Source organism: Stereum hirsutum (genome assembly GCF_000264905.1).
Source record: "Stereum hirsutum FP-91666 SS1 unplaced genomic scaffold STEHIscaffold_3, whole genome shotgun sequence".
In the NCBI taxonomy this organism is placed as follows: domain Eukaryota; kingdom Fungi; phylum Basidiomycota; class Agaricomycetes; order Russulales; family Stereaceae; genus Stereum; species Stereum hirsutum.
In genome coordinates this window covers 1,228,207-1,254,269 of record NW_006763133.1, presented here as the reverse complement: position 1 = coordinate 1,254,269, position 26,063 = coordinate 1,228,207, and the positions used below count along the sequence as shown (strand labels likewise).

The following is a 26,063-nucleotide window of genomic DNA, read 5'->3' as shown; positions in this document are numbered from 1 at the left end:
GCGTAAACCTCCGAGTTTCTACCACCTGCCCATAAGCAATCACAGGAGGTAGTAGAAAACCGGGATTTCTGACGACTCGGAGAGCGGGATCGTGCCCCTCATGAGACAGACATATCTGACGCTCGCAGAGGGTATTGCATGTAATTACACAACTTGTGTGGCCGTCAAGACGTCCTGAGAAGTCATGGTGGTTGAGCGCGAGCGACAGAGTATCTGTTTGTGGCACAAAGCAGTGACATCCAGTACGACTGGCGGCCTGCCAGGCGTCGCGAGCCTGAGTCTGAGGACTGATGTGTGCATATGGGGGACATGGGTATGCTATTCGGGAGGGCGTATGGTATGAGAAGGTCGGTGTTTTGTTCTGTATCCAGCTGCTGGAAGGAAATGAGCCAAAGGTGCGTACCACGGAGGTCAAGCCTGTTCCAACTCAGTGAACCTGAGGATTAGTGACGAACGACAAGGCAACGCAAGAGTATTACACGGACAGCCCGGATAAACAGAGGTCTAGTATGTGCTGAGCCCAACAAGCGACAGTTACAGACAGTCACTGCTGCAGACTCATGCACGAAACCTTGACGAAACCTGTACTAGTTGGACAGGGCTCGTCGCGGTGTGGCGGGAACAAGAATGCCTGAAAATGCCCAACAAACCCCTCTCGCTGGCCACCCGGCGTTTCCCGAACACACTATGGCCGGCCCTCCACAACCTTCGACTCTCAAAATGTGCGTTTGTCTCCTCTTACCCTCACAACCTCCCAGAATAACATGAACATGAACAACCTGGCTCGTTTGCTATGGAGATAGCCTGACGGTGGGCTCGGTGCTGGGCTCGATACGTGACTTGTTTGCGAAAGTCAAATCCATTGACGCGAAGCATGGCAAGTTCGACCTCGTCTTGTGCACGGGCGATTTCTTCGGCGCCGTGAAGGAGGGTGAGGCAGATGATGAGGAAACTGAAACGAAACAGCTTCTGGAGGGGAAGCTTGAAGGTCTGTCTCGTCCGGCTATAGTCCCTCGCGACCACGTCTGACGAGTGTGTGATATCATGCGTAGCTCCTCTGCCATGTTATATCATGCAGGGAGAGCTGCCTCTTCCTACCTCCGTAATCGAAAAGTTTGCAAAGACTAGTGGAGAGCTGTGTCACAACGTGTTCTTACTTGGTGAGTATTGTCTTCTGAACTACGAACGCTACGGACTGACATGCGAAAGTACAGGCAAGTCTGCCACATTTACCACGGCGGAAGGTCTCCGCATAGCTTGCCTAGGCGGAACGTACGATCCCAAGATCTTTGAGGCCTCCGAAATACCTCACGTATGTCTCCGTTCTGCTTCTACACTAGTTGGATCCTGACTCTCGCCACAGGGTTTCACCTCGCCCTACTTTACCTCCCAAACCGTCTCCAAGCTCCTCTCCAACACCATCTCTTCCTCCTCCGCTAAATCAAAAGGCGGAAACTCCTCCCTCGCATCCATCATGTCTTCTGCCGCCACATCTTCCACTGTCGACATCCTCATCTCCCACGTCTGGCCTTCATGTATCACAACTTTCTCGTCCGCTCCGCTCCCCTCGCCACAAATAGCTCAAGGGGGCGCACCGCCCGTAGACGAGCTCATAAAGAAGATCAAGCCAAGGTACCTTTTCAGCAGCTGTAGTAATGGTACTGGTGGTCCGCCCATGTTTTGGGAGAGGGAACCATTCGTGTGGGATGATGAAGGTGGGAGAGTCTCGAGGTTCGTGAGTCTAGGTGCGTTTGGAGGCGAGGCCCCTACGTCAGGGAAGAAACAACGGGTACGTTTAATCTGTTCCTCGTTTTCATGGAATGGACGTGTTGACAAGCTTGGTCTGTATTTGGAATCCAGTGGTTCTACGCCTTTTCAATACCGCTCCAGTCTGCAACGGCGACGGCGAGACCGGCCAATGCTACTCTGAACCCGTTCACAGAGGGGCCGTCTCGGCCGCATAAACGACCTTTAGATATGGGCGATGGAGAGAACTTCCGGTGGGGAAACAATGTCCAGAAACGAACGAGAACGGGTGGGTTGTTGTGCTTGTTGCTCTGGCAGTCTCATCTTCTCATTGCTGAAATATACATCTATTAGGGGAACAAGGGCAGGGACAGAACGGTAAACCTCCGCCTGGATATGTCTGTAAAAGGTGTGAATCCACGGATGTGAGTTCCTTTCTCTGGTCTTTTGCTCTTGCGCTCGGCCTGGGAATACGAGGCGGTACTGACTCTCAGACCTGTGCTTGTTGTTATAGCATTTCATCAACGACTGTCCGGAAAGGTCCAAACCTCCAGAAGGTTACATTTGCAAGATCTGTAACACGGTACGTCCAAATCCCGTGCCTAACGCGTGCTCGTGCCTTGTTCCGCATCCAGATTTGACAACTCGTCCTCCCTTTCCATGCATGCTTTCTTCCTTACCTCGTATGCTCACTAATTCTACGTTGAAACTCTTAGGCAGGCCATCTGGTCCGAGACTGTCCCACACGCCACAACCCAGGAGACACAGGCGGCCGCAAACCTCGCGAAGGCTACGTCTGTCGCGCCTGTGGGAGCGAAGCCCACTACATCGAAGACTGTCCCGTCATCTCCGAGCGTCGGGCAACTCAACACCAACACGGTCATCATCAGCACGGACAAAGAAGAGGACCGCCGAAAGAGATAGGTCCATCGGAGTGTTGGTTCTGTCTCAGTAACCCGAGCCTCGCGAAGCATCTGATCGTGGCGATTGGGAATGAATGTTATGTGACGTTGCCGAAGGGGCAGATCATTCCTACTCACAATCGTGGGGGTGGAGGTGCAAGCGGTGGTGTGCCGGGAGGAGGGCATGTGCTTATTGTGCCCATTGCGCATTTCGCGACGTTGAGCTCTATACCGGGGGAACTTAAACAGCCTGTGTTGAACGAGATCGGGAAGTACGTATTAGTTACTTGCACTATCTTCGCACTCTTGTGGCTGACGGCTGCACCGTCTATCGACGTTTAGGTACAAATCCGCTCTATGGACCTTCTATGCGAAACATAACTCTGTCCCAGTCTTCTTCGAGGTCGGTCGAATTTCCGCAAAAGGTGGCCACTCGCACATACAAGTTATCCCCGTTCCGCTATCGCTCAAGAACGAGGTCGAAGCGGCTTTCATCGACGAGGGTAAACCGGTGGGGATTGAGTTCGAAGTGGAGCAGGCAGATGCGCCCACGCCAGGAGAAGAGAGGGGCAGCTACTTCAGAGTGGAGTTGCCTGCTGGTGATGGAGAGAATGGAGAGAGGAGGTTGGTGTATTGGATGAGAGACGGCGTGCCGTTCAGCGTGCAATTTGGAAGGTTAGTCATTCGATCTCGCTCTGGTTATTGATATTCAAGGCGCTGATCGATGTGAATGCTGATGTGAACAGGCAAGTGCTGGCAAAATTGCTGAAGATGGAGGAGAGGGTGGACTGGAAAGCATGCATACAGTCTGAGACGGAGGACAGGGAAGACGTTCAGGCTTTCAAGACTGCGTTTGCACCGTTTGACCCATCTATGTAAAAGTCGATGATTACTTTCAATTGCATCTTGTTTCGGCCCTGCGAAGAGCTGGGTAGGATTTTGTATTAGTTGTCGGTTTTCTCAATTATAAGTTAAGTTTGCGTACTCGAGGACGATATGTTGAATATCAAAGCCCCCGCTAGTGGCCACAGCGTCAGAGACCTCCCAGTGCCGTTGGATTTTGAATGAGCTGTCTCCGACAGGTTGGCCCACATCTAAGCTGAAATCGGCCAGGTTTTGTTCCTCCTCGGTTCCGTTTTGTGGCCCAGCAGTGCTTTAAAACGCAGAGTACCTAGTGCGTTGAAGATAGTCAATTTATCTTGAACCTACGCATTTATGGGTGTTATATGGCCCTGTTGATCACCTAAGTAGGCATATCGATGACTTGGTAGTATTTTTACAGTAAGATATACAGCCGGAACAACAGCATCTTGTCCGAGTGTGGCGCAAAGACCTCGTCCACCATGCAAGCTATTCTTCCACGGGCTCTTCATCCCCTTCAGGCACTGAGCCCTCATCCTCTTCCATATTTTCGTCTTCATTCTCGTCATTATCCTCCTCACCATCTTCATCATCTGCTTCATCTTCATCCATGGTCGTATTCATAGGTTGTGGAGGGGGGATTTGCTGCTGCTGTTGCTGCTGCTGTGGAGGCACTTGCTGTTGCCCACCTTGGTGTTGATTCGCCGTCGCACCGCTAGCCATCTTCCGTGCTTGTGCTGCTCTTTCAGCCTCCTCTTTCTCGCGATCTATGGGAAGAAGGATATCCAGGGCGAGGTCTTTCCATCTCAGAGTACCGTTTGCACCCCCTCCGCCATACCCCATATCTTCAAATAATGCGCGCGAAGTCGGGTCGTACGGCACCCGAGGACGAGAAGCGGGGTGCTTAATGTGGGTAGGATCGCCATAGGGGTATGATGGATGCACATGTGAAGGCAGAACTAGAAAAGTACGAATATGCTGAGAGTGCCACCTTCACGTTCAGGTTGTCGAAGAGACTCACCATCCGAATCGTCAGGGTTTGGTGGTATCATGTGCGAGGGGATATCCATCTCTGATGTATTGTGAGCTCTCAGCGTCTGCAGAGAGGGCATGTATATTATATCTACCTTCGTCAGAAAGGTCACCTTTGAGATACTCGGGTGTACCGACGGTGTCTATGACTTTGAGCTCATTTGGTGTCATGTGCAGGTAGCAGTATGTTAAGTCCTAGGATACATATAAACGAGTCAGCTAATGTGCTGGAACAGTGATACTACACCTGACCGTCATGGTTTGTAGTGAGGCGAAACGCGACCTTGCTCCAAGTGGCGTCACGGTACGCGAAGTTCAAGTTGATGGTCGGTGTTCCGCTTATCGCCGGCGACAGTGGAAGGCGGAGACTGAAATGAGTTTGAACGACTTGCCCCGCCGGGCTCAATAAAAGTCGAAATCCAGCTAAGTAATTGAGCTGACCAGCAACCATAGGGTCTTCGACCAATCAATTTTGAACTCGTATGGTACTATATGAAAGAGAACGTTCTGATATGCTAGGTGTACTTTGATACATACAGATAATGTAGGGGTGGTGAGGTAGTATGTAAAAGAATAATAGTCAAGGTGTCCATGCCGCTTGCAAATCTCAATCGAGCGATGGTGAGGGAACAATGGTGTTCACCGTCGATCGTGCATGTAGACAGGTAGGTTCGTCAAACCCCTCCGGGTACTGGAGCACCATATCACCTTCTCTTCCGGCTTGGTACTCCCCACTCTGGCTGCCCTGAGAGCCTACACCCCGTTCATCCTCCCGAACGCATGTGTCCAGTCCTCCAGGCCTGTCTGCCTTGATAGTCTCGGACGACGTGATGGTTCGGCCATCCTTGTGCGAAAGTGGCGGCGGGGACGTATGATCGAAGGGAGAGGGTGCTCGAGAGGGCCATGGGTGCGACTGTGGCGCCGAATCGAGGGTGTTGTCGTGCGAGGGATCGTGGACTCGGATCAGGGTGGGATCAGCCTTCATAATGACAGCGCTAAGGGCACTTTCAAGGGCTTTCATCGTTTCCGGAGAAGTCGGCCTGGAGTACTCAGAGGAGTGTTCGGACGAGAAACTGAAATGAGACTCGGTGGTCGAGGAGGGGCTAGATATCTTATGTTAGTTCTCTGCGGTATGAACGGCAGGTAAGAAAGACTTACCAGGAGCTGGCAGAGCTCTCACTGCTACTCGTCCGTCGCACATTGAGATCGGTCGTTATGATAGGGTGGAGCATCTTCGCTACTGGGTGATCGCTTGCGGCAGCGGTCTGAGAGACGTCGATAATGTCGTTGAACATGGAGCTATACGAGTGGGAGTCACTAAGTCCGCGTAATGCGGGGTCGATCACCGACTCTACCCAATCCATGTTCTGCCCTTTCGGTTCAGGGAGCGCCAATGCTGCGTCCTGAGGGGGTTCGACTACGGCGGAGAAAGTGGGGATTTGGTGATGAACGAAAGCTTGGCCGATAATTGGCGGTGCCGGGGGTGGCACGGGTTCGAAGGAACGACCTAGCGAAGCGTTCGTAGGGACAGCATCCGTGGACGCCCACCGTGCGAAGAGTACTGGAGGGGCGGCGTACGGGTGGTGTTCGGTCTTGGTCTTACGAAGACGAGGTCGTTTCTCACCGCCAACACCCCTAGTACTACGAGTACTCTTGCCAGATGTGTAAGTGCAGGGAAGACCGCGAGACTTGCACCGATCGCAGAGGGGGTGGCCGCCAGAACACTGTATACCACGCCGAAAGAAATAAACATGGGTGCAAGAAGGTAAGAAGAACCGGAAGACGCAGCGACGCACCCTCACTTTGCGCTCGCGGCACTTGTCGCAAGCTTGATTGACCCTGATGACGGCGGGTGGGCGACGGAAGTATGAATCGACCGCAGAGGCATCGTCGTTTAGTGCATTTGTCATGGAGGCAGGTTCTGGGGGTGTAGTACCGTCGGCGGGTTGGCTGTGCAGGAATAAGTAGGATTGCTCTGCAGAGGGCGGCTGATGAATGGTGTGGGAGATATTTGTGAAGTAAGAGTGTCGAGCGAGATGCGGCGGCTGGGGCCCGTCCATAGTGTGAGGGTCTGGTATGAGATGCTGGCCATGCTGATGCTGAGGAGCAGGCTGAATGTCTCTGAAACGATTGGAAGGAAACCAGGTGATGTCCGGTTCAGAGGAAGGCTGGCTGTTGTCGTATGTGATAGATTTCCACCCGCCAGGTTCCACGCCAAATGCAGCGTCAGGCGAAGGGTACGGGATGGGTTCGTAGACAGCTTCAGACGCAGCCCGCTGCGTAGTGGATGCATCGTTAGACGGCGACATGGTGTGGATGGGAAATACGCAAGGTGATCGAGTATCTCGTCGCGACAGACTCGATGATAGCCGAAGAAAACTATTATTGCGATTACGCAGGGGCCAGCGAGAGGTAGGGTGTGTGCACCGTGAAACTTGAAACTGAAATGGACGAAGACTGGAAGGTGTGTTACGAGAAACGCTACAAGGCAAGGTCTTTGCCGAGTTGAAATGCAAGTTGAACAGCGCTTCCATCGCAGCTCGAACGGGCGTGATCTTGTCGATCACGGATTCCTAATAAAGTGTCCAGGGATAGCTTCCCCATTCAATTTCGCAAGACAGTGGAGTCCAAAAAAGCAAGTTGAGTTTCTCGAGTTGTTAGAGTATGTATGCCTGAACATCGCGCGACGGAGCACTTGTCCATCAATCGTAGGTGTAGCAGGAGACAGGAGGACACAAGAAAAAGCACTGAACGCTTGAGTTCTTGAAAGTCCGTGGTGAAGAGCGCCATGTGGCTGACCGCCAGCTGTTGTGTAGCGGAGTGATGCGGAGTATGAAATCTGCCTTTTGTTGATTTCAGCCACTGTGGCACTCCTCTCTTTCTGCGTTTGTATCTGAGCTCACCATATCATAAGGCCATATACACTGGGATGTCATGTCATGATTCAGATCAATGGCTTGCTACATCTTTTCTAGATATCATCGTTCCCGTCACGGCGCGGACTGCAACCATCTTCAGACTTGACAGATGCAAACGAAGACCTCGGACAAGTTGCTCATCCAGAAGATCAGGATTTCGCATTGAGAGTTATTGCCGTTGGGCATACATACTTTTCAGAGCCAGTGAGAGTTCAAGAGGGGTGAGCAAAATGTATATTTGGCACCAGTAACGAGAGCCACAATATTAGTCGGAGCGCTTTGAATGTGGCCAAGCGCGTCATAGCTGAGCTAAAAATAGGTTGCTGTGGAATCAAATCGCGATGGAGGATGCAGCAACGGGGCCGGCAGCTCGCTCAAGTTCAAGCTTCATTTATATTCCACGCTCTCATCATATATAAACATCCAAAGTTGAACGTCTGCCCTCAACCCATCCATCTTTCTCTCCTCCCTTCTGCCCCCAACCACCACCGCCAACAATAAATCAGCTTAAATCCCGACATCAGTGCCCAAGCCCGCCAAGCCTGCACCATGTCTCAGAGACCGACGCCGATCTCTTCTCGTTCCGGGACACCACTTCACTTTAAGGATGTCGTATGTCCAACTTCCGTTTATCCTCGGCAGTCGATTGAATGCTCACGATCTCCGACTCTACTGTATCGCGCTGCACGCTCGTTGACTTTGAATCCCACCTTGTCCTCATACCACTGGCAAACCAATAATGCGTGGTTTAAACAACCTCATCCGCCGACGCTCGACCGCGACTCCCAATGGCAATAAAACCACGAAAAATCAAACCGCCAACAACTCTGCGGAAAATGTGGTGACGCCAACGATGTCAACGACGACGACGACGCCTGCTCCAAAGGTGCTGGACGTGATCAAGCAGTTCAAGGAAGACAAGGACTCGGAGGCTCATCGGGTATGTATACACTCATTCACTTCCCTGCAGTCGTTCAACTTGAGAGAAGGACTTCGGTGCTCACGCCAAGCCACACCGAACTCACCACGCTAACTACTTGCCCGCCATGATCTATTTCACTTCGCTTAGATCTTCCGTGAATCTGCGGGCCACAAAGCGAAGGCGACTCTCCCTCAGACGATCAACCCAGTGCGTCTTGCCCGCCGTCAATTTGCAGCATTTCTATTGATACCATCATTATTGTAGGATGAGGAGACCGTTCCGGGGATCTTGCATCCTGGTTCGACAGGGGTCATCTATTGCTCTGACCGAGCCATGGCCAATGGTTTTAGCTACGCAAAGTCAGTCTTGGTATTTCTCCATAATGTATCATGTAGCACCTGCTTAGTACGCTGTCGCTTCGTGAAATCTAAATATAGCGCACACGAGTGGGCTAATATGGGACAGGGCGCCCCGGAAGTTGGACCTATTCCTGGTGCTGCTGAACGCCCGACGCATATCGACTATCCTCTCGACGCGCTGGAATATGGTATGTCTCAGCGCTGCATTGGTTTCGAAAGGAGTAAATAGCTGATCTCGACTTCATCTAGCTCCCACGACCGGTGTAAAAGGTTGGGATTCCTCGTTCCGATATTTCTGTTCCCCATCGTTAACGTTCCTTTTCTCTGCAGAGTTAAGGGTTAAAGTGGCGGAGATGTACAACCACACCTATCGTCAAGGCAAAGGTCAGTCAACTCTTTATCTCAACTTCGCTGGACGTGATGTCTGACCATCCGTGCTTCTGTCTTGTCTCCAGCATCCCAATATACCTACGAAAATGTGTGCATCGTCCCCGGTGGACGTGCTGGCCTTTCTCGTGTTGCCGCGGTGATCGGCGATGTATATACCGTGAGCATCAGTGTTTGGTACAACGAATGGGTCACTCTAATGTCTTTGTTGCCGCCCATAGTCATACCAAATCCCAGATTATACGGCCTATGACCAGGTTCTCTCGGCGTTCAGAAGGCTCGTTCCTGTCCCGACTGCGTAGGTGTTTACTCTTCTATTGTCGTTTGGGCGTGGTTGGTTGATCAGATCCCCGTGGATATGTCTACAGATTGGAGGCAGAGGTAGGCTATCGTAGCTCACGAAATTTAGTCTGATTCTAACGAACCTTCCATAGAACTTCTATCAGCTGGATATCGAGCAGACAAAGGTCGGTTTTGACAAAAATGTTCTTTGAGGTGGGAAATATGTCGCTGATGCCCATCCGTCCCAACAGAAAGATATCAGGGTCCAAGGACTCGCGGTCCTCATCGCCTCGAACCCTAGAAATCCCACCGGCCAAGTCATCAGGTTTGTCCATCCTTCTCCACTGTTGATTGATAGAAGAACTCATGAGGTGTTGTAGGGATGACAATCTCAAGAACCTTGTCGCTATCAGCCGCGAAGGCGGCACGACTTTGATTCTGGACGAGGTCAGTCTAAACCTTCTCTGGCCGCTACAGCACTCTTTCTGGGAACCACTGTGTGAGCGCGATGCTGACTGAGGGCCCACCATTTCTTATACAGTTCTATTCCTGGTACATCTATCCCGAGAGGGAAGAGGATCTGGGCAAGTCTGTGTCCTCGGCCGCGTACATCGAGGATGTAAACCAGGTCCGTCTCTGCCATCCTTTCGATCTTCAATCCACGTTGCTGACTATACTTTCGTTCGGCACAGGACTCGGTCGTGATCATCGACGGTCTGACCAAGAACTGGCGGCTTCCTGGCTGGCGTGTGTGCTGGGTTGTGGGACCGAAGAACCTCGTCACTGCGTTGTCGCAGTCAGGTACGTGGAGATGCGCGCTTGCTTGATACCTTTCTTCCGTATTTTTATAGTCTTGTTGACCGATCTTGCTTTCCCAAGGCTCTTTCCTCGACGGAGGTGCTAGCCACCCGTAAGTCACTCCCCGCTCTCATGGACTGAAACCTCACTGACGGGATCGTTGTCTATCAGGCTGCAGCTCGCTGCTCTCCCCCTGTTGGACCCAGACCATATCCAGAGCGAGAAGATCGCGCTACAGAAGCATTTCAAGGCAAAGAGGGACCACGTACTTGCGCGGCTGCATGATTTGGGCATGGACGTCAAAGTACCGCCTGTCAGCACGTTTTATGTGAGTAAACCTTCATTCACTCTGCTAGTAACGTTCAGAACAAGCGATTGATGGGATGTTGGTACTGTAGATCTGGCTCAACTTGGAGCATCTGCCATCGCCTTTGAACAACGGTTTGGTGAGTATCTATACTCTTCTGTGTGGGTGGACGGGCTCGTGACTCTTGATTTCGTAGACATTCTTCGAGGAACTCCTGAAGGAGAAGACGATCGTCATCCCTGGGGTGCGTCCTCTTCATGTTCTCGCCTCTCCATCTTGCTTTATTGACGACTTAATCTGTCGTGTGTAGATCTTCTTCGATATCAACCCGTCGCACAGGAGGAACTTGTTCAGTTCGCCGTGTCACCACTTTGTTCGTCTGTCGTTCGGGCCGCCAATGGAGGATTTGGATAAGGGTGCGTCCTTGCTTTTACCATTTTCCCTGATGCATCTTCTCGAGCTCTGCTTGGATGGCTATTCTTCTCCATATGGGGCGTTTACTCATTTTTGTGGGGGCTATTCAGGTCTCGACGCGATTGGCCGTGTCCTGCGCAAGGCGAAGAAGGAAGGCATGCGCACGTTCGGACATAGCTACAAGAAGAGCGAGAGTGACATCGCAGGGCTGTCCGACCACGTTTGAACTCGGAGTGTGCGACCGTTGGACGCTGTCACCTCGATGCCTCGATACCACGCTAAGGCCTAGGGCAGGTGCTATAATGACTGGGAAAAGTATAGGATAGTGGTGTTGGACGCATACATTGGATTGGGTGTTGAGTATGGTGAAGAAAGAAGAAGTGTATGGATGTTGTATGATCCCGTATGGGTTTTGTTTCAAGGTCGAGTCTGCGTGTGTTGGGTTCGTGTCGTTTGGATGTTTTGGATGTCGACGATGCATGGACGCTCGCGTTATAATGATCACTCAGTATGCATGTGCATGAGTTCTGTCCCGTTTATGATATGTTTTAGGAAGGGGCGAGGCCATTGGGAGCGATGCATACGGGTTCGAGGCTGGCGGCGTTGTTCCTGGGCCACAACTTCCTCAAATTGTATGCGACCCTGGATCAGCGCAGGCGAGGAAGACAGATTGCCGACACATAAATTGGTTCAAGTTCAACGTAGTCCGAGTCGCGATCATGATGCAGGGTTGGGCCCTGGTGGGACTCATCGTCGGGTGTCGCTGGGCACACAATTCTGGGAGATGGCGAAAAAAAGCGATGTATCTCGAGTCGTCACTTGATAAACTATGCCTAGACAGGTATCGTACAGAAGGTGAGTTGTGTATGTGGTAGGGTATCGTAATGGGTGTAAAGTGGACATCAGCACTGGTGTCATGAAGGAGAAGAGTGCCAGACGAATCGTCGTGCGTCGAGCTCCGTCTATCATCTAGCAGACGAGTCGACCAGCGAGAGACGTCGTGGGTCTTCTCCGTGGTGTATCGTATCGTACCAAGGCCCATGAAGAGATGACGGCTAGCCACAAAATGAGGCATAATTTATGCATGTGTGGAAGGAGGATGATGATCAAGACGAGGAATGGAGGAGCATGAGAGAGGAGTCGAGAGATTGGAGAGCGGGATAGCGTCGGTATGGTAAAACTGCAGATTCGTCCTGACATATGAACAAAACAATATGAAAGCGAGAATCGAGGATAGATAATGATAGCGCAAGATATGTTGAACGGGTGGTGAGATTCTGAGAAACAAGCGCGCAAGGAGAGATCATAGATACGGGTGAGAGAACAGGGCATTCGTGAAGAGGAGGATACCGATGAGGTGTGAGGAAGGAAAACAAGTAACAAGGAGACGAGCCGCGACATGATGGACGGTGCCGCTGACGGAGAGCGGGTAGATGAAAGTGACACAAGGGCTGCATCGGATCAGTCTATTGTCCCGAGGCTTTGCACATATTCTAGATCATGCTCCAAGCCATGCACATTTTCGAGATGACGACAAAGCGACTGATCTCGGTAGAAGGCTGCCTCGATATCCGGCGCGTTTTGGCGGCTGCGGAATAGAATCGGAATAATTAATGAGATGAGAATGGACATCACTAGCGGTGAATACAACGCACCTCTTTCTGCAAGCTGTTATCGGGCACCAAAATTTTAGTGCCGTCAAGCGCTCATGTGGGAAATGAGCGAAGTGATCTTTGGTCGTTTTATGTCTTGACAGTGCACTCGAACTTTTGCACTTGGCGCAGCATTTTGGGAGGCTAGGCGGAGGGCGCCACACGCCACGGGAGTTCTTCTTATGTGCCTTCTTGGCCGCCGCTTTCACCTTGGTCATCGTGTTGGCCCTCCCCTTGGTTGTGTTGTTTGTCCTTTTCGTCTTGGTCGGGCTGAGTGGCGTGGGCTTCTTGGTCGGTTTCTTTTTAATCAGAGCTGAAGCAGGCACATGCATTTCCTCGTCCTCGTCCTCGTCCTCATCCTCTTCCTCCGTGGAGTCGTCAGAGTTTTCGATGGGAGGGGACACCACCACCAGCTTCGGGTTGACGGTCGGTTCGGTGAACGAAGGGTGGTCATAGCCAGAGATGTCAGCGCCAATAGTCCACCCTGGCTGCATAGTAAGTACCGAGAAGGAGTGAAGCGGAGCATAGGTGCTGTCGCCAAGGGTAGGATCATAGCTGAAAGAGTAGCCGGGGGCGGGATAGAATTCCTCGGAAGATGACAACCGAGACTCTGGAGAGCCTGATGATGCCGACGACGACGGCGAGAGGTTAGAGGGACTGGGGCATGAAGACATGTGGACGGGAATGGGTTCGTCGAGAAGCTCCCGCATTTTCCGGTGGTCCATGTTGGATGGAAAAGATGTGGGGGTGGTGATGGCAGGGGAGGCCGAAGGGAGAGGGATTAAACTGCGTAGGGAATCTACTGAATGCCCATGAAGAGACATGAGCTGAAAGGGACAGGCTGCGAGCAGATAAATGACGCACCTTCAACACCAAACACACTGTCAAAGCGACCCTCCGAGATATCCTGCGCGCCCTCGAACGTGGCGAGCGGGGGAAGAAATGGTAGGTCCCAGCGGTCCTCAGGATGTATACCTATACGGTCTTCTTCCGACGCGTTCGGAGGAGCGATGGTATTGGACGCGATACCAAGGGAAGCGGAACGGTTCATCGTGAAAAAGGTATTTGTGGGGTGAAGCCGAGGCTGGGTGTGGAGGGGCGAGCGGGAGATGAGATGACGGGGAACGAAGAACGAGGAGGGTGTGTATTTATATGTAGGCGCGTATTGTTGATAGTTGAACTTTGAAACGTGACTGACAAAACTTTTAAGCGACTCGCGCCGCGGGCCGATAGAACGCGTTGTCCGAAAGCGGAAGGCAGGCAAAGACAGTGTCCGATCCAGTGGGGAAATTTCCCAGGAGTGGCTCAGTCCCGGAGATGCCGAAAAATTTTCGGGTGCAGGATGCCTAAGGATTGGGAGATTAAAAGAAACCGTTTTCGATATAGGCCTCTTCGTCACGCAGTCCCGTTTAGTCCATTCGTTTGAACGGGGCCTGGTAGGACATTCGGCGCCACAGATGCCTTCCATTCGTTGCGCAGGACGCCACGTTGTGGACCAGAGAACCACCGCTCTTTCCTCACCATTTAAGCCTGAGCCTGGCACAATGGCCACGTGACGATCCTGATAATTTAACAACGACACCGGATCCGATCGATATGAGGGTCTTGATGTCTGCCGCCAATGATCTAGAGACGATTGATGGACCCATGAAAAGTGGGAGCCTCTGCGTCATTGTGTTCGTTACTAGGGAGAGGTACTTGATCAGAGAGTTCAGAGAAGCCATGAGGCCCAGAGGGGAGAAATGGGGCCTTACGGTGAGAAGTTTTGTTGGATAAATCCACCTTTGTGCCTCCACAAGACCCAAAAAGTGGCCAAACGACATATGTCAACGGTCCCTCCCTTACTATTTATTTGATGGAAACATATTTCTCTGTCCAATCAAGAGGTCAATATTCTGGTGCGTCCCCTTGGGAATACAAAAGGGATCAAGACGGTACGTCGCGTGTCAGATCTAAGGGCTAAACAGTATTTAGTATTGATCAGTGAAACCACGCGTAAGGCTCTGAGATGAATATCGTACGCAGACATCATGGCATAACTTATTCGAGAGTGTGCACAGAAAAACAAATTTTAATAGGTCCTGAAACTCACAATTGACGGCACATGCTCCTCCTGTCAAAAGTCTGACCGCTCGCCTAGCTTATTAATCAATGGCTCGTTGTGCTTTGGACATCGCTTTCACGGCTATCCTATACTTACGCACCTCTCAGAGTCATGCGGCATCCCTGGTTTGTGTCTCAAGTCAAAAAAGTATATTGATCTTGTGAGTGATGTGAGCATTTTGTACATAAATTAAAACGCGCGAAAATGACCTGGCCTGTGACATCCTTGTGGACCTTCAAGTTGCCACGCAGCGTTCAGCCTATGCAGAAACGTAAGCCTGACAGCGAGTTTTCTGCCGGCCACACCCCGTCTATCTGTTCGTTCTTATCTATGCTAGAGACATTTGTCTTGTAAAAAAAACGAAGATGTATTGGACTCATCAGAGCAAGTATTCGCCAGTGTACTACTAGCCTAGCTGGAGAGTGCAAATTGTGCTTGACGCCAGCCGCGGTCGACGGTCGAGTATTATACGATGATAAGCAGCGACCCACAGCTCAATGAACTGAATTTTACCCAGTCGACGGGCAAAGCAAGGCTTCAAGTAGACCGCGAGCGGTTTCAGTGAAAACATCCGAGTTGCACCAGGTTGTACCACTTGCCAACAGAACCCGTCGAAAGTGACCGGAGAAGATCGGAGCCTTCAAATGACGGTTGACATCGCGCCATCGTATCCCACGTTCCTTGCGTGTCGCCACAACTTCGCCACAACTTTGCCACAACTTCGCCAAAATCACAACCACGACCTCTTCCGCCTACATTTTACTAGCCTTTGTTCCCTTCATATCCATTCAACTTCCCCGTCTTCCGATTAGTATGCTCAACACCCACGACATCTATTTGTTTTGCTGAATGAGAAGCACAAGCTCTGTGGTCACTTCAACAAACTTGGGCTACGAGTTGCGACCTTCGGTGCGTGGCCTGCTACATTCAATTGAGACTTATTACTGAAAAAGCGCCCAGCAACTTGAAGTGAAATGCACGGCTGTGATTCCTGTGTATACAACAATCGTGACCGCTGGACGCTTTTACCGCTTGTATGGTCTCCGTGGATGAATTTGTTCAATGTTTTGGGATGACATTCGGTGTGTTTCGCGATTCTGGAGCTATCATTCTCACGACTACTAGTAACAGGCATTCGGTTACAAAATATGGCAAATACAGACCCTAAACTACATAAACCAGCCTCTTGTCCCTAGCTGACGCCGTCTTTCTGGACGGCAAGGTTGGTGCCGTGTGCATTAGGTCTCGATGTATCGTGAGAAAGTTGACGATGACCATCTGGGAGGATAGGTCGCGAGATAGTGATGTGTTCGTACGGCCACTGGTTACCAGCAAGAGCCGTGTTGCTCATTGCATTTCGCCGTGATTGTCTCGCGATTCTTGCCTTTCGGGCAACATCGCTCTCTATGTATGTTTCGAAGGTGCGTCCGAACTTAGTGGACCATTTGAGCAGTCGAGGAATTTTGTGTTTTTTATAGTGCCATGGCCATCCATTCCCGTGCTCCGTCTAAGGGTCATAGTCAGTTCTACCAACGAGACTTCTTTTTCATACGAAGACCAAGCAGGATGGTGAAGAGCTTACCTGGACCCTGTTCCCCTTTTGCTTGTCTGCTTTCAGACCTGACGTGTCGTTGACCGAAGCGTCAGAAGTCTGTCCGGATATCGATGAACCGTGGCCTGAGTCGTCCGGAATTTCGTTGGAGGTAGTGGACGATTCGGTCGGGGAGATCAAATTGGACGAATGGCGATCTGAAAGGGGGATGTTGACTCGTGTACGAATATCGCTGTAGCCGAATGTATCCATGCTAATATCTAGTAATACAACTTGAGACAAACGTCCGGCTAAACATGGAGAAGATACTTGCCGAACAATCTTATTATTGTTGGGCTGGTTGTGGTGCTTTCTCGGTCGCAGAGATGGGCAGCTGGAAGGGTAGACGTGGTAGTATGTTGAAAGTTTGGTTGCGAAACCCTGCATTGTTCAAGATCGCGCTCTCATCTAACGCGTAAAGTCACCATCGCGAACGGTCACACTCACCGTCGGGTCTTTCCAGGACTTTCTTTTGTTTGACCGACGTGATCGTGGCCAGGCCTTTGTGCCCCCGATTCGGTGTACTATGAGTGACATGCCATTCAGCACGAACCTTGGTGTTTTCTTGTTAGACTACAGGCAAGTGGACCATCATATAAATTGTCGTATGTATTCAGCCCGGAAATTCCTTGTGGCATGCCTCTGGAGAATTTATTCGCGATCGCGACATAGTAGGTGGCTTTTGTTGTTCTTTCAAATTCCTTTCAGATTTTAGGTGGCGTCAGTACAGTGGCGTCAGAGTCTTGTGGGCTATCCCTCGAGGTTTCTAACAAGTCGCGGCTTTCAACTGCACGGCCACCCTGACACGACGTCACTCTAGGTACACCAGTGCCACCAAAAGAAGGATCACGCGGCGCGTTAGACGAAGGGATGCTTCACCGCACACGACATTGGATGATATTAATGTAGCAGCAGTCCTTTATGTTAGTATGATTTACTACCTCGCAGTGGAGGTACACCGACAATATAACGTTAAAAAAAAAGTACAGCTACAACTTCGATTGCACGTTTGCAGGGTCCGCAACAAAAGCCTCGATCTCCACCTCTGCAAAAATATCCCAGTTCCGGAGCAGCGAAATTTCCAGAGGTACCTGATGATTCCATCACCATCAGCATTACAGAAATCCACCAGTTCGTGATGCATGCAAAGAGATGTGAACAAGATTCCATCAGCATTTCATCCCGCCCCAGTGACAGGCAGTTTATCTCCGACAGCGTGCAAGGATGAATGAGGGAAGAGAAGGAAGTGCTTACCCCGCGGTTATCGAACTTCACTAGCGCTCTGTGCAGCCTCCCTGTACTCCCGCCCCGCGTCTCATCGCCTTCGAACGTCAAGACCGTCCTGCCATCTTGGTCTTCCACTCTCCCGCCAGGATGCGGCCCCGGATGAATGACCATCCTCCCAAAATGACCTGCTGATAACTCGCGGACTCGGGAGATTTGGTAAGGTGTAGTCGCACGGCCGTGAATGGCTGAAGCGAGAGTGGAAAGTAGGTAGAACTGAGGAGGCATCATTGGCAACTTTCCGGATCGGTGTTGGGAGAGAATGGAGAGAGGGTGGGAGAAGGTGCAGGAGATGATTTCGTGGGCGCCATCGGGGGTGGGGCGTCGGTGTTGTATTTGCCCTTGGGTGAGTAAGCCAGCAGAGTCCGAGGCCGGGATGATTGATGACGGAGAGGTTCGAAGTAGGAAATAGACGAAGAAGTAGGCGTGGAAGCGACTGGCTCATACATTGTATATCTGTGTTAGCTGACTGCTCGGGTTTGTAAGAGAGAGGACGAATACATACCGGAGGACGGGTGGAGGAGTGACCCACTGCGTAAACGGCAAGAGTGAGCTTACGTCTGGTGTTAAACCGTGCTTGTGCAGGAAGTCCTTGAACAACAATCGTCCGGAATGAATCTCTTCGCGCACCCTCTCCATCTCCTCGTTAGTCAGACGAAAATGGGTGGGTGACGATGCGGATGCCGAAGCAAGCAGGACGCCCGTTTCTTCGAAGGTTTCTCGAATGGCAGTCATCTCGTAAGATTCGTCTTGCTTAGCGTCATAGTTCCCACCCGGGAATACCTGACGTGTTTCGTCAGAAAAGACGGCGACGCGAGAGAGATGGAGGAAGAGTAAGGCGTACATGCATCCCTCCGAAAGAGTGGGTTTTGTTGCGCTGGACCAAAAGGACCTCATTTGCTGAGTTGATGAGAATTATGCTTGCAGATGGACGTGGTATGCTCTTTGCTGAAGACGCAGACCGTGTCACGGAAGACATTGGGTGCGACTCAGTCGATAATGAAGCAAGGATACGTAGAGAGCAGTGGGAGCGACGGTCACCCCAGAGGTAGAGTGAGATGTTTGAGCTGAAGGCAGGTATGTCTTCCAGATAGAGACAAGATCCGGTTTATAAAGCGATCACAGCAGAGAAATGGAGTAGCCTGACTCTGTCTGACTTGTTCATCCAGGTACAACAGCCCGCAAAGATCGGTGACTTAGCATCGGGCTTTGGCCCACCTATGACGAGTACCACAGTACGCCCAGTGCCCTAGGTTTTACGGGTCGATAGGCGCTGCCGAGTGAGGCTGTGGACGGACATCCCCTTTCTGGAAGCAAGATGATAGGAAAGAGGCAATTGGCGTCTATGTTTTGTTCTGCGTTATTGCCCGGTATCCTTTCGGCGAGGCGAGACCACCGATAGTATGAAGTAAGAGGCATCGATATGAGTGATGAGGGATTGCAAGAATTGGTGCGGGTTGAGAACGTAGCACCGAGAGCGGAGAGAAGGCAGAGACAACGCAAGGGACCTTCGGCCTGTTTGGAAATCGGGGGCAAAAAGGCTCTACACGGTGTTGAGTCCAAAACATGTAAGGTGCAGAGAAGGGTATGACGGTAGATTCAGCGCTTACCCATGTACTTATCTTGAGGCTCCTCATATCGACGGCCCTGTGAGCTGTGTACCATCCACAACACTAGTTTAGGGACTTCTAGAGTATGTGGCTTTAAGAGCGAATACCTTTTGTGTTGTCGCGTCAAGTCGGTTTACGAACAGCGAAAGAGCCCCACCTCAGCTGAGCCACCTACAGTGAGTCATGCTGTACTTCGGGGTTAGTCCGAGACTTGACGCTGAGTTCTGCGAAAACAACATGGTCCCGCGTCGGTATAGTTGCTACAAGAAGTGACCGACCCTGCTGACCGGCAGCGTCGAAACCAAAGTCTAAAAGTCTGCCTAAGAATAACAAATCCATATGGAGGTATCGTCCCAAGATGAAGAACACAGAAGGCCCGATGAGCCATATTCGTGGGATTTCAACTCATGTTCGCGCCACAAGCGCGCTGATTACGTAAGCGTATCACTTCAAGGCGCGTATCACCCAAAGTGTGGCACCAACACAGGTTGTACGCCTTCCACTCACTGACTCACTGCTCTCTTCGGTTTACGGAGCGAGTATCCCCATCGACTGTGCCATAACTACTACGGTGATGGATATAGAAATGGAACGTGCTGCGAAGAAACTGAAGCAAGACACAGACATGGATGTTGCTTCCGCTTCGACCGGCAAGCAATCATCACTCCCAGATGGAACGAAAGCCACTATAGTGTCAACTACTCTGGTGCGCCACATTGCTAGGGGACTCTGTAAACTCATTCATGATTCATTGCGTAGGCTCAGGAACCTCCCAGCACCGAAGAGAGATGGATCTCCTTTAAGTTCTCATGGTCAGGGAAGCAGTTCACTCTCGATATCGCGGAGTCAGATCGGTGTGTTCTACCTGGTTTGCTCATTGCAAACTCCCGGCTATTCTAACTGATATACATGCTACTGGATCCATCGCATGACATAGAGTGTTTGACTTGAAGGCGGCACTGTACAGCTTGACGAATGTTCCTCCAGAACGACAGAAGATCGTGGGTTTGGTGAAGGGCAAGTTGCCACCCGAGGAAGAATGCATGTACGTCGCTTCACTGCATCTAATCCTTCCATCATTCCTCTCTGAAATGGTACCTTTATCATGAAGAGGCAATCTTTTGTCCGTTTCGGGGAAGAAACTGGGAGCGTCCAGTAAATTTACCCTCATCGGCACACCTGAGGGAGCCGAGATCAAGGACCCTTCTCGTACGTTTGTCCCATGTCTCTTGCTGCCTCTGCCACGGTTCCTCTCTTTTTTTTTTCTTGGAAAAACATAACGCAAATCGAGGACGCTTGGATGACTTACAAACCGTTTATGTATTTTCCAGAGGTCGAATTTCTCCCCGATGTCCTGAACGACCTCGATGTCGACTTCACAGCCGATCCTGCCGCGGCCGTAGCCTACCAGAACGACCTACGCAATATCCGCAAGGTCAAAGAATATACGAAGAAACTCAAGTTGAATATCATCAATCCCCCGAGGGAAGGCAAGAGGCTTCTTGTGCTCGATATCGACTATAGTGAAGTTCATTCCGGCTTTGATCTACTCCCTCGAAGAATATTTGCTGACGTGTCTCCCGTGCCATGTTATATGATATCGCTGTATGCAGCAATCCTCGACACAAAACCGCTCACGAGTGGTGCCCTTCCCCCAGCAGAGTGTGCGCGTCCCGGGCTGCACGAATTCTTGAGCGCTGTCTATCCTTACTACGACATCTGTATATGGTTAGCATACTGCGCTTCGTTTTTTTTTTACCTCATTCCCAGGTCGACTCATGCTCGTTTCTCTTGTCGCAATATCGCAGGTCTCAGACGAGCTGGATATGGCTGGAAACGAAGCTGGTTGAACTTGGAATGCTCGGGTCTAATCAGCCTTACAAGGTCTGCTTTGCTGCCACCTTTTTCTGCAGTTATACCTTCATGATCTCATGTCCATGTCCATGTCCACGTCCACGTCCAGATCTCCTTTGGTATAGACATTGTGTGCTTTCTCTAGAGTTCACCTTGCTAACCTTTAGTCTCGGCTGGCATTCAACAGTGCTGGACAAAACCTCTATGTTCACAGTCTTCTCGCAACGGGAAGGCGAGACGTATAGACATTCTGTTAAACCGCTGCAGATTATCTGGAATCACTTCAAGGAGTTGTATGTCTATTTACACTTTCATATCGAACGCCCAAGCAGTGTCTGACTCTACAACTGGTCGACATTACGCATCTTAGCAACGCAAAAAACACAATCCACATCGACGATCTCGTACGTGTGCCTACTACTCACTGTCCAGCTCTCTCCCCCTTCTCGTCTACCCCATCGTTTTTCAGAAATCGGTCCCCATATCATGACCCCGACTCGCGAGCCAATTGACTGACCGACACTCATCCACATAGGGAAGGAATTTCGCTCTTAATCCCAAACAAGGCCTCAAGATCTCAGCCTTCAAAGAAGCACACACCCCTGCCGCACAGGCTGACCGCGAGCTGAGCAAGCTCGCGAGGTATATGGTCCACATCGCCAACTCGACAGACGACTTTGGGAGCTTCAACCACAAGGTGCGGTGGCATCTGAATCTTGTCCTCTTCGTCCCTCTGCATATTTCTCTTTCGTCTCCGACCGTGCAGATGATCTGAGAGCATGCTGACACCCAGGCGTTCTTCTTGGTTTTAGGACTGGAAGAAAGTCGTCCGAGCGCTGCCTCCGTCATCTGAGGGTACACTAGCGCCGAATGGTGCATGACCCGTCTCATACGACTGAAGTTCTAGGGTAGTATCGATCGACCGTCAACTTAGATCGGACCTTGGCTTCCGTCCTTCACGCTCCAATTCATGACTTTTTCTCGTCAACATCATCGTCAAATCCCGTTCTGGATCGTATCGTCAACTCGCTGTCCATCATTGTCTACTGTCTATTATCCATTATCGTTGTGTATCATTACTTTCCCCACGCATTCTACGCAATAAGCATCGTTGAAGTCACCGGGCTGTTTCCAGAAATCATGAGGGAGCTTGTTTGGTAGCCCGGGGCAACTGCCTGTACAATGTGTCGACATGAGGTGTACATTTGCGTTGCATTATGTTTTATGTAAGAGAGATACAGGTAAGTATGGTACAAGATGCGACATTTGACTGGTGCTTTTCGAGACACAAGCTTGCTGTTCATAGCATCTAAGCTTCCAGCCGCGCGACACTATTCGTGACAAGATCAAGGGCGGAGAGACTCGATGGGGCTATTAAAGGGAACAACGACCAGGAATGAGCATGCCACACGTATGTAGTTTCGTTTTGTGGACGAAGGGGTACACACCAGAGATGAAGCCATTCACCCGTGGCCGTTGCGCGCGAGCAGAAGGGGGAGCAGGCGTGAGGATCTGAGTAGAGGCGTTGTATGTCCATCCGTTGGTTTGAGCCGCTATGAAGGAGGAAGACGCATCAGTATAGTATAACAATATAAAAAGGAAAGCACTTACCGGATAGAAGCTGGCCTTGTGGAAGACCGAGGTAGGTTTGGGCGAGGGCTATGGGAATGGAAGTGTACGCTCTCGATATCAAAGCGAACGTTCGTGTCCTGAACGCCTCTACAAAGTGCATCCCATCATATCAGACAATGTCAGTCCCCTGCTGACATTATATGGCCACGAAGCACATACCAAGGAATGCGGTGACCAATCCCGCCACGACACCTAATGAGACCTCGTCCGCTCCCAATAAACCATCTTTCCGCGCTTCGGCCAACACATTTTCGGCGCGTGGGAAGACTCTGTCATGTTTGCGTTCCCAGGTCGAGGCGAGAAGGTTGAAGAGGGCTTGCAGAATAGGACGATGGGTGAGGTCTCGAGGGAGGCGAATGAGGGCTTGTTGAGCTGGGGGTCTGTCGACGCGTGGCGTAAGTCAGAGATTGGCATGAGGACCAAGACATCATAAACGATATATTCCGTGAGAGCTATGGTCCAGTCAAAGAGTAGAAAAGAGACGTACAGATCATCAAGGATGAGATATCCTAGGACGAGTGGCACCGTTACAAGTAGATGAGTCGGGTGGCTCTCGTGCACCTCCTGGGCAACGCGTACACGGTCAGTATGCCACACACAACAAAACAGCAGATGATGAAGAGACCTCAAGTTCAGCACGTTCGCAAGTTTCAACCAAAGGCCCGAAGTGTCCGCTAGCAGCAAGAGTGGATATCCGAGCAAATGCAATATAGTAGGATGTATTGTTTCCTTGGACACTCGAAGTGGCCTGGGGAGATGGAAGAGATTCGGCAGGCGGTGCGCTGCTGGTGGGTTCAGCAGCTGGCTCAGTAGTGGATGTAGTGGAAATCGGTGGCGCTGGAATGGGATCTGAAGGCAATTCGCCTGGAGCAAGAGGGGGTGTCGGTGGACCGTTCATGGTGGTTGCGGATAATGCGTTGATATAGGCGCGCAAAGCAGATCACGGTTCGAGCTGTGGCGCTGGTTGCCCGTTGCGGCGGCGTCCAAGAGTCCTTCATCCCCATCATCTTCATCTGTGGGCTCGCATCTAGGACTATCTAGAAGATGGATAACGAAGAGATCGAGTCTATCTTGTATATTGCCAGGGAGATATCAGGTCTAGTGTCACCATCACTATGTGTCACGTCTCGCCCTAACGCATGGTCTCGTGCAGTTTACAGGATTCCACCGTTGTCGAAGAACGAAGGGCACCGCGCGAATGACTGGGGAAATTTGGCAGAGCCTCTCTGGAAGGGGCGCATGCGCATCGTAGAGAAGGGCACAGATCCAGCCAATATCTTGTTTGAGGATGCTTCTACCGGTGCGCAAAGTCGACAACACAGTTGAATGTGTCGATGCTTTACTGATTGTGGCGATGATCTGTTCAGGCGAATGTGAGGGAACTGTTTCTCCTCCATTTGTACACATCTCGTCCCCGCTGAACCGAGGTTCTGATGCGTAGTGTTTGCCAAGGCTGCATATGATCCCACAAAGCCCTCCGTGGAGGCCGTCCTCGATTCCTCGCGTTACTTCGTTGTCCGCGTAGAAGACAGCGGCAAGAAGGCCTACATTGGAATGGGATTTGCGGAGCGCACGGATAGCTTTGACTTCAGTGCGTCACATCGTCCCGTAGATGTACAAGGGGAAAGGCTAACCTTGATCTGAACAGATGTGGCCCTACAAGATTACACGAAGTACACCTCCTGTTCCAGATCCACCTCACTTATTGTCATTACTAACCTGATCACTCCCCTCCCAATCCCTACTCCATCGATGATAGACGCTACAAGGCCCGTCTCAACCCACCCTCCCCTACTGAAACCGACAAACCATCACCTCACGTCCCAACCGGCCCCAAGAAAGACTACTCCCTCAAAGAAGGCCAGACATTCTCCATCTCCATCCCCGGGCGTGAGAAGAAGACCGATTCTCTGTCGACATCTGGTCTACTCGGTGGCACGACCGATCTTTTGGGCGGCACATCGACAGCGGGAGGCGTAGGCGCGAAAGGCGGCTCAAGCGGTGGTGCCTTCCCGCTGTTGCCACCACCTCCTAGCGCACCGAGGAGGCGTTGATTTTATTGCCTGACTCGTTGACTACTTTCTGGAATCTTATGTGCGGTGCTGTGATTGGGTGTCAAAGGATGGATTGATGAGTTATGAGTAGGTATTGAGAACCTCTATTCGTCGGACTGACTGTCGAGACCTGCGGAAATGGGAATGTATAACATGTTTAGGATTCATCTGAGCACTGCGTATCATTTGCTCTTCTTGCACTTGATTGAGTATGGCCTATACTCGCTGCACTGCCAGCTCGCGTTTTCGCCACATCTTTCACCACTCGAACCATCCCTCCTGGTAAGTTCCTCCACGTTCGCCGTTCTCATAAACTTTGACTGGGCATCATGTTCTGATCCTTTGGTTGAATTTATCAGATCCCGCTTTCTAAAACGAACAACAGAGAACCTTAGTGTTGATCCGCCTGAACAGTAGGCCTCTTTCCTGTACCTGTTCATGATGAACAGCTGGACCACATGTTGCACGCTCAAACTCGATGAGTGACATCCGCTTTTGTGGTGTTTCTTGCCCCGAGGTCATCATAACATCCTCTGTGGATGGGCGTAACTCGGCTCCACTGGGAGGAGTTCGGTGTGGCTACCCATATTTGTAAGTGCTACCGCCACTTTGTTGTTATAGCTTGGGAAATGATGTTTGACGACCACAAAGTCCAACAGGTTTTGTGTCCTTGAATGTTTGTTGTTTCTTTCTTGTGCTCGGAGGGAGGGCACAACAAGTACGAAGCCCGTATATCGGAAGTCTCAAGTCCGGTATCGGCGAAGGGCTAATATGTGCTCTCAGTTCCCCATGTTCTCATTTGTCACGAAGTTTGGAGCTTTTTTTTGCAGTCTAGGCATTCTCCGTCCCTTCAAAGCCTCCGCCGTTGTTACGGGGTGTTTCTCCTCCACCTCGCACGGGATCCATCCAAAACCTAGACCCGCCGCTGTTCCGTCGAGGTAGCGACTTCTCTCCGCATGAGCGAGGAAGCTCAAGAAATACCAAGGTTACAACCGTCAAGCGTGCTTGTCACTTAGAACGTATGCTCGGAGGCTATCTGTACGGCGTGATTCCGTGCGCGTTTCGGTCTCATGACTGTGTATAGACAATTCTTGACCTCGGAAGCTCACCATCATCGCGTTCTGCCCGACGTAAAAAGGCTTCGACCTCCTGCCGAATACGTCTGCCGAATTATATCCGTTTTCGTGATGTGGACCATCAATCACCGCTATGGGCTTTCGTTCCTCTTTCAGGCTTCCAATGCTTCTTGACCTTTGGCAGCCGGAATAATCTCTATGCCTCGTGATCTTCATCTCTTGACCGTTGCAGGCAGTCGACGCGTGCTACCGACGTCTATCCGCCTTGCTTTTATTCG

The 26,063-nt window shown here is 51.1% G+C and overlaps 9 protein-coding genes across 9 annotated transcripts; 4 read left to right on the top strand and 5 right to left on the bottom strand.

Annotated features, from left to right (window-relative positions):
- Nucleotides 1-627: 627 nt before the first annotated feature.
- STEHIDRAFT_153628 (uncharacterized protein) lies at nt 628-3,527 on the top strand (the record flags this gene model as incomplete). The annotated part of the gene is made up of 11 exons (XM_007300845.1): nt 628-722; nt 804-988; nt 1,053-1,160; nt 1,215-1,312; nt 1,364-1,789; nt 1,861-2,035; nt 2,101-2,171; nt 2,261-2,329; nt 2,463-2,920; nt 2,991-3,323; nt 3,395-3,527. The coding sequence occupies 11 exons, from the start codon at nt 628-630 to the stop codon at nt 3,525-3,527; spliced, it is 2,151 nt and encodes a 716-aa protein (XP_007300907.1).
- A 471-nt stretch (nt 3,528-3,998) lies between these two features.
- Nucleotides 3,999-4,712, bottom strand: STEHIDRAFT_52078 (uncharacterized protein; the record flags this gene model as incomplete). The annotated part of the gene is made up of 3 exons (XM_007300455.1): nt 3,999-4,468; nt 4,531-4,581; nt 4,637-4,712. 3 exons carry the CDS (start codon nt 4,710-4,712, stop codon nt 3,999-4,001), a joined length of 597 nt encoding a protein of 198 aa, XP_007300517.1.
- Nucleotides 4,713-5,104: 392 nt separating this feature from the next.
- Nucleotides 5,105-7,259, bottom strand: STEHIDRAFT_166112 (uncharacterized protein). Its single transcript, XM_007300844.1, has 3 exons — nt 6,338-7,259; nt 5,700-6,265; nt 5,105-5,644 (listed from the first exon to the last, which is right to left on the bottom strand). The coding sequence occupies exons 1-3, from the start codon at nt 7,073-7,075 to the stop codon at nt 5,149-5,151; spliced, it is 1,800 nt and encodes a 599-aa protein (XP_007300906.1). The 5' UTR covers nt 7,076-7,259; the 3' UTR covers nt 5,105-5,148.
- Nucleotides 7,260-8,312: 1,053 nt separating this feature from the next.
- On the top strand, nt 8,313-11,154 carry STEHIDRAFT_50424 (PLP-dependent transferase; the record flags this gene model as incomplete). The annotated part of the gene is made up of 19 exons (XM_007300323.1): nt 8,313-8,399; nt 8,646-8,740; nt 8,819-8,928; nt 8,990-9,010; nt 9,071-9,124; nt 9,196-9,287; nt 9,349-9,425; nt 9,496-9,508; nt 9,562-9,594; nt 9,661-9,734; nt 9,790-9,856; nt 9,951-10,037; nt 10,102-10,210; nt 10,289-10,319; nt 10,379-10,535; nt 10,606-10,653; nt 10,711-10,758; nt 10,825-10,930; nt 11,039-11,154. The coding sequence occupies 19 exons, from the start codon at nt 8,313-8,315 to the stop codon at nt 11,152-11,154; spliced, it is 1,425 nt and encodes a 474-aa protein (XP_007300385.1).
- A 932-nt stretch (nt 11,155-12,086) lies between these two features.
- Nucleotides 12,087-13,631, bottom strand: STEHIDRAFT_166110 (uncharacterized protein; the record flags this gene model as incomplete). The annotated part of the gene is made up of 4 exons (XM_007300843.1): nt 12,087-12,516; nt 12,584-12,633; nt 12,696-13,382; nt 13,445-13,631. The coding sequence occupies 4 exons, from the start codon at nt 13,629-13,631 to the stop codon at nt 12,427-12,429; spliced, it is 1,014 nt and encodes a 337-aa protein (XP_007300905.1). The 3' UTR covers nt 12,087-12,426.
- Nucleotides 13,632-15,711: 2,080 nt separating this feature from the next.
- STEHIDRAFT_118887 (uncharacterized protein) lies at nt 15,712-16,516 on the bottom strand. Its single transcript, XM_007300842.1, has 2 exons — nt 16,163-16,516; nt 15,712-16,105 (listed from the first exon to the last, which is right to left on the bottom strand). The coding sequence occupies exon 1, from the start codon at nt 16,486-16,488 to the stop codon at nt 16,231-16,233; it is 258 nt and encodes an 85-aa protein (XP_007300904.1). The 5' UTR covers nt 16,489-16,516; the 3' UTR covers nt 15,712-16,105; nt 16,163-16,230.
- Nucleotides 16,517-17,264: 748 nt separating this feature from the next.
- Nucleotides 17,265-18,538, bottom strand: STEHIDRAFT_52074 (uncharacterized protein; the record flags this gene model as incomplete). The annotated part of the gene is made up of 4 exons (XM_007300454.1): nt 17,265-17,366; nt 17,530-17,995; nt 18,065-18,342; nt 18,404-18,538. The coding sequence occupies 4 exons, from the start codon at nt 18,536-18,538 to the stop codon at nt 17,265-17,267; spliced, it is 981 nt and encodes a 326-aa protein (XP_007300516.1).
- Nucleotides 18,539-19,952: 1,414 nt separating this feature from the next.
- STEHIDRAFT_50505 (HAD subfamily IIID h) lies at nt 19,953-21,904 on the top strand (the record flags this gene model as incomplete). The annotated part of the gene is made up of 10 exons (XM_007300328.1): nt 19,953-20,025; nt 20,109-20,218; nt 20,309-20,378; nt 20,501-20,692; nt 20,783-20,897; nt 20,978-21,081; nt 21,211-21,316; nt 21,394-21,427; nt 21,559-21,720; nt 21,836-21,904. Coding segments are annotated over 10 exons (1,035 nt in total), but the record flags the coding sequence as incomplete, so codon positions are not given.
- Nucleotides 21,905-22,221: 317 nt separating this feature from the next.
- STEHIDRAFT_145014 (adaptin ear-binding coat-associated protein 1 NECAP-1) lies at nt 22,222-26,015 on the top strand. The gene is made up of 13 exons (XM_007300841.1): nt 22,222-22,394; nt 22,472-22,576; nt 22,635-22,742; nt 22,815-23,035; nt 23,143-23,219; nt 23,281-23,751; nt 23,809-23,955; nt 24,023-24,028; nt 24,097-24,246; nt 24,304-24,328; nt 24,415-24,991; nt 25,069-25,300; nt 25,361-26,015. The coding sequence occupies exons 6-11, from the start codon at nt 23,700-23,702 to the stop codon at nt 24,707-24,709; spliced, it is 675 nt and encodes a 224-aa protein (XP_007300903.1). The 5' UTR covers nt 22,222-22,394; nt 22,472-22,576; nt 22,635-22,742; nt 22,815-23,035; nt 23,143-23,219; nt 23,281-23,699; the 3' UTR covers nt 24,710-24,991; nt 25,069-25,300; nt 25,361-26,015.
- The last annotated feature ends 48 nt before the right edge of the window (nt 26,016-26,063 follow it).

Coding starts and splice junctions, on each gene's coding strand:
- STEHIDRAFT_166112 (XM_007300844.1), bottom strand. CDS start 7,075: ATGGAAGCGCTGTTCAACTTGCATTTCAACTCGGCAAAGACCTTGCCT. Junction 6,266..6,337: donor GCCGCGAGCGCAAAGTGAGG/GTGCGTCGCTGC, acceptor CGTGGTATACAG/TGTTCTGGCGGCCACCCCCT. Junction 5,645..5,699: donor GAGAGCTCTGCCAGCTCCTG/GTAAGTCTTTCT, acceptor TAAGATATCTAG/CCCCTCCTCGACCACCGAGT.
- STEHIDRAFT_118887 (XM_007300842.1), bottom strand. CDS start 16,488: ATGGATACATTCGGCTACAGCGATATTCGTACACGAGTCAACATCCCC.
- STEHIDRAFT_145014 (XM_007300841.1), top strand. CDS start 23,700: ATGGATAACGAAGAGATCGAGTCTATCTTGTATATTGCCAGGGAGATA. Junction 24,247..24,303: donor CACGGATAGCTTTGACTTCA/GTGCGTCACATC, acceptor TGATCTGAACAG/ATGTGGCCCTACAAGATTAC. Junction 24,329..24,414: donor GCCCTACAAGATTACACGAA/GTACACCTCCTG, acceptor CATCGATGATAG/ACGCTACAAGGCCCGTCTCA.